The 13,526-nt window shown below is 37.8% G+C and overlaps 1 protein-coding gene across 9 annotated transcripts in view; it reads left to right on the top strand.

The window, feature by feature from the left end:
• The window catches only part of KIF1B (kinesin family member 1B), a 150,091-nt gene that overhangs the window by 29,623 nt on the left and 106,942 nt on the right, over window positions 1-13,526 (top strand). For all 9 annotated transcript variants that reach the window (XM_081305730.1, XM_081305728.1, XM_081305729.1 and 6 more), the window contains exon 3: window positions 13,048-13,124. In XM_081305730.1, the coding sequence (XP_081161856.1) occupies window positions 13,048-13,124 (77 nt within the window). The remainder of the gene's footprint in view (window positions 1-13,047; window positions 13,125-13,526) is intronic.

The following is a 13,526-nucleotide window of genomic DNA, read 5'->3' as shown; positions in this document are numbered from 1 at the left end:
GGCTGGGGTTGTGGCTCAGAGGTACAGCGCTCACCTAGCACATGTGAGGCACTAGGTTTGATCCTCAGCACCACATAAAAATGAAATAAAGATTTTTTTTTTTTAAAAGAAGAGGTTTATAGGGCATAGGGAGAGAGTTTAGTAAACTGTATCGAAATCAGATTGGCTACCAGTGGCAGTAAACTTTTTAAAAATTCTGAAATGCAACACTTTTCTTGTGGTTAGGACTTGCAGCTATAGCAACAAGGGAGTGTGTGTGTGTGTGTGTGTGTGTGTGTGTGGAGATGGTGAGTAAAAATAAAGGTGCCTCTGAAATGATGCTACATTTACTCAACTGGAGTTGGTTAAAAGTAGTTAAAACAGGTCAACAAAGGGGAAAGTCTAGGACCTGGGCCTGATTATCGATGGCTTTCTTTTCCTTCAGGGATATTGACTGTAATTAATAGCACATTTCCTCTGCAGTGTCAGAGTTGGGGAAGACATGATCCTTGAGGCTACCTTTCTTTGTCAGACATGTCTTTTGGCCACTGATTTGGCTGGGGACTATTGTCACACTGATCCTTCTGCCCCCTTTCAGTTTTTAAATTACCACTTCCCTTCCCTTCCCTCATAATTCAACACATACTTTGTTTTCTTCTACATCCAACACAGTTTTATTTAGTAGTTCATGACTTCTCATGTGGCGGATTGCTAAGTTGACATTCTGAAATGTATCTCTATATTTATAATGTTGTTTATTCTGCTTAGATAAAGTTTATGGTCTTAAAGAGGATATTAGATTGTGCCATTTGTAGATATCGGATGTATTTTTTTGTATACATTTAAAAACACTATTGCATTTGATTACTTAGATATATCATAGAAAGGCATTTTGTTTGTAGTAAAAGGAAAATTGTTTTGGTATGTTATATGCATATCTTCTAAATTTATCTGCTTCTGATCTTCTTGATTTTGGAAATGAAGATAACTTTGACATTTGTCAATAAAATGTTGATTGGTTATATGAATACAATTTAATGGCAAATTGGTGTTGAAATCATTTTTTTCTTGGCATATCTTGCAGTTTTTCTCAAGTTCTTGCTGTAGAATTTGTATTTATAGCATTGCCTTGGGAGCAACTGAGGATTGCTGTTTTGGTTGCTTCAGTGAACAAAAGAGGATTCTTTTGACTTAAGTATGGTTTTGCAGCAGTAATTGCTCTCTGTGACTTGTCATTGTTTTCTTTACATTAGGAAAATACTGGGAGTTATTGTTCAGGGAAAAGTATTATTCTGTAATTATCTTGGGTATTTATCTGTTTTCCAGCAAATTAGAATAAGTAGCATGCTTATTTCTTATTTAACAGCTCTTTAATCTGGCTATCAGGGTCCTCCTCTTCTCTGCAGTACTTCAGTCATGTCCTCTTGGACTAAGTGCTGATAAGCAGTTTTCACTTGAAAAAAAGAAAGACAGCAGCCTGAAGGGGAAAAGAAATAGTTCTGAGGTTGTGTTTGATATCTCTTTTACCTTCCTAAAATAAGTGTTCAGTAAATTGAATTTGCTTTACCTTTCTCTTATCATTTGCTATATATAATTTTTCTTCGAATTAGTAACAACTTCTTTCAAATATCTACTGAACTTTTTTTTTTTTTTTTTGCTACTGGGGATTGAACTCAGGGGCACTTGACCACTGAGCCACATCCTCCTTTTGTGTTTTATTTAGAGAAGGGTCTCACTAAGTTGCTTAGCACCTTGCTGTTGCTGAGGCTGGCTTTGAACTCGCAACCTTCCTGTCTCAGCCTGCAGAGCCAGCTGCAGGAATTATAGGTGTGCTCCACCGTGCCTGGCTTTGAACAATATTTTTAAAAATGTTTTTAAAATAGATCAAAATGAGGCTTAGAGTCTCAGGAAACTTTTGTTTGAGGAATGCCAATTTTTTTTTTCTTTTGTAGCAAATAATAGCATATTACTGTTCTTCCAAGACATTGACTGCTTCTCTAACTCTTGTCAAGGAGTTGTCTTCTGGTGTTTTACCTAGTGTCAACTTTACTCCATCAGTATCACAGCTTAACACTGTTAACTAAAAAAAAATACAAAAGGTAGATAATTTGTTAGCTCTCATAGCGCAGGTTCTACCTGTCTTTGTCCCTTGTTTTAGAACACTTTACTGACATATTTAGTATATCCATTAATGAGATAAACCTATTAGCTCTAGAATGTAAAAATACCTTGTTAAAGTCTTTTGTTCTGAAAACAAAAGTAATTGAAAAATTGGAAAATAAAAAAGAAATAAAGAAAAATCATTTCTAATCTTACCACTCAGAGACAGTTACTGTTAACATCTCGATGTGTATGCTGCTCTTTTCCTTTCTTGTACCTGTACACATATTAAATTTTTTGTGCGCGCGCACATGTGCGCGCGCGCACACACACACACACACACACTCACACTACTTTTTAGCTTGCTTTTTCTCATCTGCTGTTTTCAGTATAACTATTTTTCTACATGACTTAGTGACTATATAAAATTCTATAATATGGTCTCTTTTTTTTTGGTAGAGTTCCTTCTAATTCATGTAACATCTCCATAACTTTTTCTTTTTTGGCACTGGCTATTAAACCCAGGGACGCTCTACCCCTGATCTATACTTCCTAGCCCACCCCTTTTAAAAATAATAATTCTATTTATTTATTTATTTATTTATATGAGGTGCTGAGGATCTAGTCCAGTGCTCCACACATGCTAGATAAGCACTCTGCCACTAAGCTACAGCCTAGCCCCCCCTTTTCTTAAATATGCTTAAAAATAAGATTTCAGGGCTGGGGTATACCCATATTTTATTTAATTCATCATGTATTTTCAGGTACTAGAGCTTTAAATTCTTATTAAATGGAGATGTTAGGTTAGGGTGTGTAGTTCAGCATTAGAGTGCATGTTTAGCAGGTGCAACAAACTGGGTTCAATTTCCAGCACACACACGCACACAAAAAGGTGTTGCATGGTTATTGTAAGGATCAAATGAAATAATATGGTATTTTAAAATATTTTGTCATTAACTTTAATTCGTCACTAAATTACTTTCAGTGAGAAAATATAAGGGCAAAAATTATTGAAGCCATCACAAAGTTGGAGGGGGCTTTTTTTTTGTTGTGTAGTTGGAATTGCTTTTTATCATATTATATAATTTAAACTTCCTTAACTACTTAAATAAATTGTTGTCACATCAAATCATCTAAGAGAGACAATGGGAAAATTTTTTTAATAGGAAATCTAGTCTTCTTTCTTTGTTGCTTTTCATCTTACTCTCTAGTCATTTGAGGTCGCTTTGATGAATATCCAAACTGAACTTTATGTTGCTTTTATATGTGCTTTTGTTGGTTTCTCATGTCCAGAGGTTGGTTCATCCCTTTCCTTCCTTCCTTCCTCCTGTCCTTCCTTCTTTGCAACTCTCAAGAGATGCTTTGGAGTTCATTTTTAAAAGTTCATGCCAGTAACATGGTGCTGATTGCTTTTGGTAGTTGCCCAGTGAAATGTGAAGTCTTGTAATGGGAGCCAATAGTCTGGAGAGTGGTTAGTTTTAAAGGAACCACTACTTCTAGTCCTGTTAGGCACAGTGGGCATTCATAGATTTAATTTTTGCTCTTTCAAGGAATGGGTATTATAATAGGCTAAGACTATTTTTAATTGTTGGATGAAGTCTTACAAGTGGTAGGAATAAGAAATATGAAATTATATTTTCAAATGTCTATGGGAAATTAGGTTTTTGATGTTTAGCATACAGGCCACCAAACTTTCAGAGTTTTTAGACTTGTCTTAGATATACATAGTAATGGAAGTAGTGTGATGACTGTTGGTAACGCACTGAGGATGGGCATCCAAATTAAGGAGGGGTGGGGGGCTGGGGATGTGGCTCAAGCGGTAGCGCGCTCGCCTGGCATGTGTGCGGCCCGGGTTCAATCCTCAGCACCACATACAAAACAAAGATGTTGTGTCTGCCAATAAATAAAAAATAAATATTAAAAATTCTCTCACTCTCTCTCCTCTCTCACTCTCTCTTTTAAAAAAACCAAAAAAACCTTAAAAAAAAAAGGAGGGGTGGGAGGGGAAAGGTAGGAAATGTCTGAGAGGCCTTTGTTTTGGAGAACAGGGAACCGAAGGGCCAGAATTAGCAGAAGCTGCACAATGAGGAAATGATTTAACTACATGTATTGTTTCCCCAGACATTGTTCTGGTCTGATACCAGAGTTCCTTTCACTGTGAATAAACTTGAGGAGGCAAAATGGGTGAAAGGAAAAACAAAAACCTTTACTTTTTAAATTGCCTTTTGTTGGGCTGGGGATGTGGCCCAAGCGGTAGCACGCTCGCCTGGCATGCGTGCGTCCCGGGTTCGATCCTCAGCACCACATACCAACAAAGATGTTGTGTCCACCGATAACTAAAAAATAAATATTAAAAAAATTCTCTCTCTCTCTAAAATAAATAAATAAATAAATAAATAAATAAATAAATTGCCTTTTGTTGAGGAAAAATACCATGATTAGTAGCTAACAACAACAAACATTTAAGCTGTGCCAGGCACACTTAGGCACCCTCACAATAATGGTACTTTAATCTTCCTATATTCACAGAAGGTGGCACTGAGGCCTGGGGGTGCTAGCCCACTTGCCTGGGCTCTCACAAATCTGGGAATCGGGAGAACCAGAAAATGTACTTGGCTGCCTGCTCCTCACTTTTTTCTTCTGTCACCTCTTTTTTTTTTTAATGCAGTTTGTTTTTTTTATTATTATGTGGTGCTGAGGATCGAACCCAGGGCCTTGCACATGCTAGGCGAATGCTCTACCACTGAGCCCCAGCCCCAGCCCCTTCTGTCACCTCTTAAGATAGTTTTTCCACTTTTCTGTGCAGCAATCCTGAATGTCTTTGTCTAATTTGAATTTTACTGTTAGGTTAATATTTATCTTGGTGTCTCTTTTTGAAAGAGGAAAGTCATGAAAAAAGGGAGGGGATCATAATTACCAGTATAGAAGTCTTTAGGTCACTTGGATTCATTGGGCTCCAAGCCTTTCAGATTGTCTCTCTTTAAAATTATTAAATTTGTTTAGGAAGAGCAGAACTGTTATGTAAGAGTTTCAAGAATATTATAACTAGTTTATTTTATGTAATAGTGATCACATAATGGCACTAAGGAATTGCAGGTTTTTTTTTCTCATGTTGCATATTTATTTATTTATTTATTTGGTGCCAGGGATTAAACCTAGGGGCACTTAGCTAGATCCCTAGCCTTCCTCGCCATTTTTAAAATTTTTACTTTGAGACTTTTTTGGGGGGTGAATATCAGGGATTGAACTCGGGGGAACTCAGCCACATTCCCAGCCCTATTTCATATTTTATTTAGAGACAGGGTCTTGCTTAGTGCCTTGCTTTTGCTGAGGCTGGCTTTGAACTTGGGTTCCTCCTGCCTCAGCCTCCTGATCCGCTGGGATACATGTATGTGCCACCATGCCCAGCATTTTGAGACTTAAAAGTTTTTTCTTTTTTTTTAGTTGTAGATGGACACAATACCTTTATTTTATTTACTTTTATGTGGTGCTGAGGAGTGAACCCAGTGTCTAAGATGTGCTAGGCAAGAGCTTACCACTGAGCTACGTACAACAGCCCTAATTGTATACCAGCCCCTTGAGACAGTTTGACCAAGTTGCTTTAGGGCCTTGCTACTTTGCTGAGGCTGGCTTTGAGCTTGTGATCCTCCTGCCTCAGCCTCCCAAGTTTCTGGGATTACAGGTGTGTGCCGTTGCATCTGGATATATATTTATTTTCTAGAACTCTGGGATTGAGATTATGATGAACACATATGGTATATTTATGCCTGTTTTGTAAGATTAGAATCTAAGTTTGTTATTTTAAAATGATGAAGGAGCTTTATGATAGGTCTTTTGCTTTATGACAATATGTTTTGTGTAAACATTTTACCTTATTTCCAGAATATATTGCTGTGAGAAGGGGAAGGGGCTGTCTATGGGTTTTGATTTTATGGTTTTAAAATATAATTGGCACACACAGTATTTTTTAATTATATACCCTTTTTTTGTATATATATTTTAGTTGTAGATGGACATAATGTGCTTATTTTATTTATTTTTATGTGGTGCTGAGGATCGAACCCAGGGCCTTGCACGTGTGAGGCGAGCACTCTACCACTGAGCCAAAACCCCAGCCCCCCCATTTATTTTATTTATTTATTTTTTTATGTGGTGCTGAGGATCGAACCCAGTGCCTCATACATGCTGTGCAAGTGCTCTTCTACCGAGCTATAACCTCAGCCCTAATTGTATACCATTTAAAAAAAATTTTTTTCCTTTTAGTTTTTTTTTTAGTTGTCAATAGACTTATTTTATTTATTTATACTCGGTGCTGAGAATCGAACCCAGGGCCTCACACGTTCTAGGCAAGTGCTCTACCACTGGGCTACAGCCCCAGCCTGTATACTATTTTTCTTAATTTTTGTTATTTGAGGATTTTGGAAGAGGATGGTTGTACTGAAGATACCACTGGAATTTTTAACAAGCCGGGAGCATGCTTTGTGAGAAAAGTTAATATAAAGTTACAGTGTTGCTATATTGATATGTTAATTATAGCCACAGACAAAATCTTACTAGTTCGCTAGCAACAGTATAATTACTACATTAGAGACTTTGAGATATTAGATAAACACATTTATCCTGCAGGATAAAAAGGCTTTTAAGTACAAATGTTGTTTTGACTGCCTTATTTTCTAGGGCTCAGTGATGAAAACATCATTTCTGCATAAAGATGGCAAGATAATGAAATTGGAAAAAAGACAAGGAGAAAAAAGGGTTAAATGGAGGCATTTAACAGACTTTATATGGCTAGTAATTTTGACTTGGAGTGGCTCCAAGAAAGAGAACGTGGTCAGCTGAGGTTCATAAGTAACATTTTTGAAGATGTTTCTCATGGATAAGGGTAAAGACAGCCTTGATAGTAAGGACACTATCCTGAGTGTCCTTGGCTTTCCTGAGGTAACCAGTGTTGGCTATAGTATGAGGACAAAATTTGAAGACAGAATGAAGGTATGAGGGTTCTATGGAGAGGAGGAATGGGGGGTCATCCTTTTGGACTTGAGGGGAAAACATTCAGGTCTTACATGTTGTGGCTGCCTTTCAGATTCATGAAGGAAGACTCAAGAAAACAGCTTTGAAAGCAGACAAGATGGGCTGGAGATGTGGCTCAGGTGGTAGCGCGCTCACCTGGCATGCGTGCGGCCCGGGTTTGATCCTCAGCACCACATACAAACAAAGATGTTGTGTCCACCGAAAAAACTAAAAAATAAATAAAATTTGGGCTGGGGATGTGGCTCAAGCGGTAGCGCGCTCGCCTGGCATGCGTGCGGCCTGAGTTCGATCCTCGGCACCACATACCAACAAAGATGTTGTATCCGACGAGAACTAAAAAATAAATATTAAAAAAAAAAAAAAAAAGCAGACAAGATTTGGATGGTTACTGGATCCAGGGCCCAAAGGAGCAGGTTAGCAGAGCAAGGGATTGGAAAATCACGAGACAGTCTGAGCAAAGACTCATTCCCTGGGGAGTCCTGAAGTTGGTTTTAATGAAGATCATTGTAGTAATGGTAGGAAACATAGCTTGCCTGCCTCCTGAATCACTTTCATATCCTGGCTGCCATACCCCGTGCCCTCCCTATTGCCTTCCTCTAGGCCACTCTCAGTTCTTCTTCACCCAAACAGTCCTTTGTCCTTATTTCTCTGTCTCCAGAGAAGACAGACCCTGCAGGTGATTTCATCCAGTCCCAAGCCTTTAAATGCCATTGGAACAATGACTCCCAGGTTAATTTCTTCTGCCTGGATCTTTCTGTAGGACTCTTCCTAGAGTTGTCCACCCAATGCCAGCTTAACTCTACTTGAAAGTCTTAAGAAGTGTCTCAAACCCAACATGTCCTAAACAGAACTGTGGTTTCCCCCTTTCTCACCCAACCAAAGTGGCTGCTCTTTCATTACCTTCTTTTAGTTGCACAGATCAAAAATAGTCATTCTTGGGCTGGGGATGTGGCTCAAGTGGTAGCGCGCTCGCCTGGCGTGCGTGCGGCCCGGGTTCGATCCTCAGCACCACATACCAACAAAGATGTTGTGTCCGCCGAGAACTAAAAAATAAATAAATATTAAAAAAAAAAAATTAAAAAAAAAAAATAGTCATTCTTGCCTTTTCCCTTTTTCTCACAGATTCCATCAGTAAGTCCTATTGTCTTTGCCTTCATAATATATCCTCAATCACTTTTTACCATTTTTACTTTAACCCCAAATCAGTATTACAATAGCTTCTTGTCTCTGCTTTCTATCCATGTCCCCATGTAGTAGCCAGACATATTTTAGAGGTATAAATCAAATATGCTGCCCCTCTGCTTAAAATTCTTCATTAGCTTCTTATTATTTTTAGAGTAAAACTAAAGATCCTTGCCTTGGTCATAAGCCTTCACTGGATTTGGCTTCTTAATTTGATGAGTTAACATCTCTCATCATTTACAGTGTGGTTGTGTTCATTAGCTTTTTGTGACTGTGACAAAAGTTTAGATAAAATCGACTGAAAGGGAGGAAGGATTTATTTTGGTTCATGGTTTCAGTCTGTGGTTGGGCTTGTGATGAGGTAGAACATCATGGCAGCCAGGAAGCAGAAGATGGGCACTGTAATACCCAGAGTCTCACACACAAAAATCTAAGTATAATATTTCTTTATAAACTTATATTAAATGATGTACTAATATGTAGGCACTGATGTTGGTCCTTTATTCCAGACCCATTTTTTTTTAATATTTATTTTTTAGTTTTCAGCGGACACACCATCTTTGTTGGTATGTGGTGCTGAGGATCGAACCCGGGCCGCATGCGTGCCAGGCGAGCGCGCTACCGCTTGAGCCACATCCCCAGCGGTCCTTTATTCCAAATTGAGTGTTCTATTACAAGATAGAATAATACTGTCATCCTCCACCCTTTTGTTGTTTTTTGTTTTGCATACTAGGGATTGAATCCAGTGGCACTTAATTACCAAGCCAAAAATCCCCAGCCCTTTTTATTTTAATTTTGAGGCAAGGTCTAAGTTAGCTTAGAGCCTCGCTAAGTTGTTGAGTCTGGCTTCAAACCTGTGCTTTTTTTTTTGCCTCAGCCTCTTGAACTGCTCCTCTTCCTTTTTTAAAAAATATTTTCCTTTAGTTGTAGTCAGACACAATACCTTTATTTTATTTATTTATTTTTTATGTGGTGCTGAGGATTAAACCCAGCACCCTGCACATGCTAGGTGAGCGCTCCACCGCTGAGCCACAACCCCAGGCCTTCCCCTTCCCTTTTAGGTCAGAATCTTCCAATTTCTTTATTGGGCTAGAGATAGGGAGGTAGACTTCAACCATTATTAATTCAGAAAGAAAAATACTGCTGGGTATGATGGCGTACACCTGTGTTTCTAGCTATTCTAAAATCTGAGGCAGGAGGATCACAAGTTTGTAGCTAGCCTGGGCAACTTAGCAAGACCCTGTCTCAAAATAAAAAATGAAAAGGGCTGGGGATGTAGCTCAGGTAAAGAGCCCCTAGGTTCAATCCTCAGTACTGGTCGGTGGGGAAGAAAAAGAAAAATTGTTTGGCATATTTAAAAACACTAACTTATTGTCCATGGAAATAACCGTGGCCTTTAAGGGCTTTTTTTTAGAGGGTTTAATGAGTGTAAATGCTGTTATTGAGATTTTATCCCTGTAAAAATTTTTTTCGTTTCCAAGTTCTGTTGTTTAAAATTTTTTATTAGGAAAAATGTATTCAAGTTATTTTATTCTTTATAATTATATGATGTATATATAATTATAAAGAATAAAATACCTCTACAGGTACTGATTTTAAGATGTAGAAATCACCAGTGCCTTCTGAAAGAGGTAATAGCGATATTGAATTTCTATATTGTTCTAAAATGTCTTACATTTCTCATTTGGAAATTGAATTCTTTTTAAATATTGTGGGTAAATTTAATGTTGTTTGTCAAATATAAAGAGGCTTTTTTTTTTCTTTGCGTTTCTGGGGATGGGACCCAGGGCCTTGCACTTGCCATGAAAATACTCTACCACAAAGCTCCATCCTCAGTCCTATAAAGAGCTTTTTTTAAAAAAATACCTTTATTTAATTTATTTATTTTTATGTAGTGCTGAGGATCAAATCAAGGGCATCATAAGTACTAGGCAAGTGCTCTACTGCTTGAGCCACAACCCTAGACCTTAAAGAACTTTTCTTTAAAAAACTGTATATTTATGTTAAAAGGTGTTCATTGTTGGTAGGTATAGATTTTTAAAAAAATATTTTTAGATGGGCACAATACCTTTATTTATTTATTTTTAAGAGAGAGAGAGAGACAGAGAAAATTTTTTTAATATTTTTTTTTTTTTTTTTAGTTTTCGGCGGACACAACATCATTGTTTGTATGTGGTGCTGAGGATTGAACCTGGGCCGCATGCATGCCAGGTGGCGTGCTACCGCTTGAGCCACATCCCCAGCCCACCTTTATTTATTTTTATGTGGTGCTAAGGACCAAACCCAATGCCTCACGCTTGCTAGGCAAATGCTCTCCACTGAGCCACAACCACAGTCCATTGTAGATTGGTTTTGAAGATATAAATAAGGAAAAATAACTGGTATCAGAATTTTTACAGATCTGGGAGAAGGGAATCCTGAGAAGGACGGAAGGATCATAGGTAGCTTGAAAAAATTAACTCGTTGGTGTACTTTTCTTTTTCTTTTCTAGAAAAAAGACAACGATGGGATAGGATGTGAGAATTGGTTCTTTCTCAAAAGTTGGTAGCTAAAAGAATGTATGAAATGTGACTTTAAAAAAATTTGCAGAGATTGGAAATGTTTTGTTTTAGAGTGGTAAAGATACTTCAGAGGGAGTACCCTGCATTTCATCTTTTTTTTTTTTTTTGCATAGGGGATTGAAACCAGGGGTGCTTAACCACTGAGCCACATCCCCAGCCTGTTTTTTATTTTATTTTTTTTTAAATTTTGAGAGAGGGTCTTGCTAAGTTGCTATGGCTGGCTTTGAACTTGTGGACCTCCTGCCTCAGCCTCTTGGGCCATGGGGATTACAGGTGTGTGCCACCCTACCTGGCTTTAATGGAGTTCTTATTGCCAAGTCACTGAAATCCAGAATCTGGATCATGCAGTGGGATGCTAATTTCCATTTTGTTGGTAGAGTTTGTATGGTATATGATCCTTGTAATTCCCAGTTTTAAATGGATAGGGGGTTTTAAATAATGGTGGTGGTTTAATTTTGAAATGGTATAATTATGCATATGCACAAAATGCCTTACTGACCTTTGTCTTGGCATTCGCTCACAGACATAAAGAGTAGGCATTTAAATGATGGTATTTGGCTAAAAGTGTGAGCTCTGGAGCCTGTTTCACCTATACAATGAGAATGCGAAAACATTTGCCTCTTGAGCAGTTGGGAGAATTAAAGAGATAAACAAAAAATACTTCTGCCTCTGAGTAACTGCTCTTTATATGTTGGCAGTTATTTAAATCTTGTATATAGTACCTTTTGGTTAGAAGTACATTTCCTTGGGGTTGGGGTTGTGGCTCAGTGGTAGAGCACTCGCCTAGCATACTCAGGGCCCTGGGTTTGATCCTTAGCACCACATAAAAATAAATGAATGGAATAAAGGAATTGTGTCCAACTACAACTAAAAATTAAATATTTTTAAAAGAAGTACACTTCCTTGCTTAGATTACCATTTGTGTTTTGAGAGATGTTCTTTCTAGAACTGTGTCCCCTTGTCACATGATTATGTGCAGTGTGAGCCTTATTAATAGTCTGTCAGCATTTGAGGTTGGAACGTAAGTGTGTGGCTGTACCCAGTGGAATCCAGAGAGAGAGAGAGAGAGAGAGAGCGAGCGAGCGAGCGAGCAATCGAGAGCAAGAGAGGGAGCTAAGCACCATAGCAACTGTTGCTATTTGTGTCCTGAGCAGCAGCTGCCTGAGACAGATTTATTTTTTAATCCTGATCTCACTGATAGTCTAGGATGTGGCCCTGTTTTAGAGAAGCAGATTTGTTGAGATGTCCAGTCTTCCAGATTTCATGACCACATGTTACAAGGATTCTGTTTCATGTGAAATATGAGGAGCTAGAAGCTTTGTGTGTATGAAAAAGGAAGATATTAAGCTTCAGAGTCAGCCCCTGAAGTTTAGGGTGGATTAAATGACAAATCACTTTTAATATGGGCAGTGACTTCATGCTTTTAAGTCAAAAAGTAACTTAACATTCTACAGAAAATTTAGTAGTCTGCAATTCCACTGTATAAACACATATATGTGCATACTTCATATGTAATAACTTACATATTCATTATTGTCAACCAAGGATTTCAACTATGAATGCTTCATTTTCAAATGCTTTTCTGAAGTAGATACTAAGATCTGTAAAAAGAGTTGGTTACAAATTGTGGTTGGATTAATGCAATATTTTTCTAATTATTTCTGATTTGTTGACATATTTCAAACTTTATGAGGTACCTTGAACTTCTAACATGATTCATTTCTAAATTTTGACTGCTACTTTCCTAGGGAGGATGATAAACATTCAATCACAGAATATTTTCTGAGAACTCACTGTATATTTGCCTCTGTTCTAAATACTGGTCAACACCCACTTAACTGTTGTTGGCCTGAGTTTTTTGAAGTTCCATATGTAAATTATGTCTTCAAAATACTTTTGAGGGCTGGGGTTGTGGCTCAGTGGTAGAGTACTTACCTTGCATATGCAAGGCCCTGGGTTGGAGATCCTCAGCACCACATAAAAATTAAATAAATAAAATAAAGATATTATACCCAACTACAACTAAAAAAAAAAACAAAAACAAAACCATGATACTTTTATGTTTTGATTGCCCTATTGAGATTCATTGCTATGAATATACTGATTTAGATATTTTTGAACATACCGTATAATATCATTTTGAATTAATGAACTTGTTACTGAGAGACTTAATGGAAACATTTTCATCCTCTAGGTATTATTAACCCAAAGAACCCAAAGGAAGCACCAAAGTCCTTCAGCTTCGACTACTCCTATTGGTCTCACACCTCGGTGAGTTTCTTTCTTCCTCTTTACTTTCATGTTAGTATTTTCCCTGCTGGAGCTGGTCTTATTCTTGGTTTGTAAGTGTGGTCAAGCATGACTTTTTCTGGGGGTGGTGGTGGTGGTACTGGAATTGACCTCAGGGGCACTCAACCACTGAGTGCGACATCCCTAGTCCTGTTTTGTATTTTGAGACAGGGTCTCACTGAGTTGCTTAGTGTCTCATTTTAGCTGAAGTTGGCTTTGAACTCTCAATCCTCCTGCCTCAGTCTTCTGAGCTGCTGTGATTACAGGCATGTGCCCTATGCTCAGCCATGGCTACATTTTTTTGATATAGTGAATATTATCTAAAGAATAAAACAAAGTATTTTATTTGATGGAAAGTTTATGTATCCCCCATACACACACACA

This window comes from Spermophilus citellus (assembly GCF_964194105.1).
Source record: "Spermophilus citellus genome assembly, chromosome: 9".
NCBI lineage: Eukaryota > Metazoa > Chordata > Mammalia > Rodentia > Sciuridae > Spermophilus > Spermophilus citellus.
Note: the sequence above shows the minus strand (reverse complement) of the source record. Positions and strands in the feature narration are given on the sequence as shown.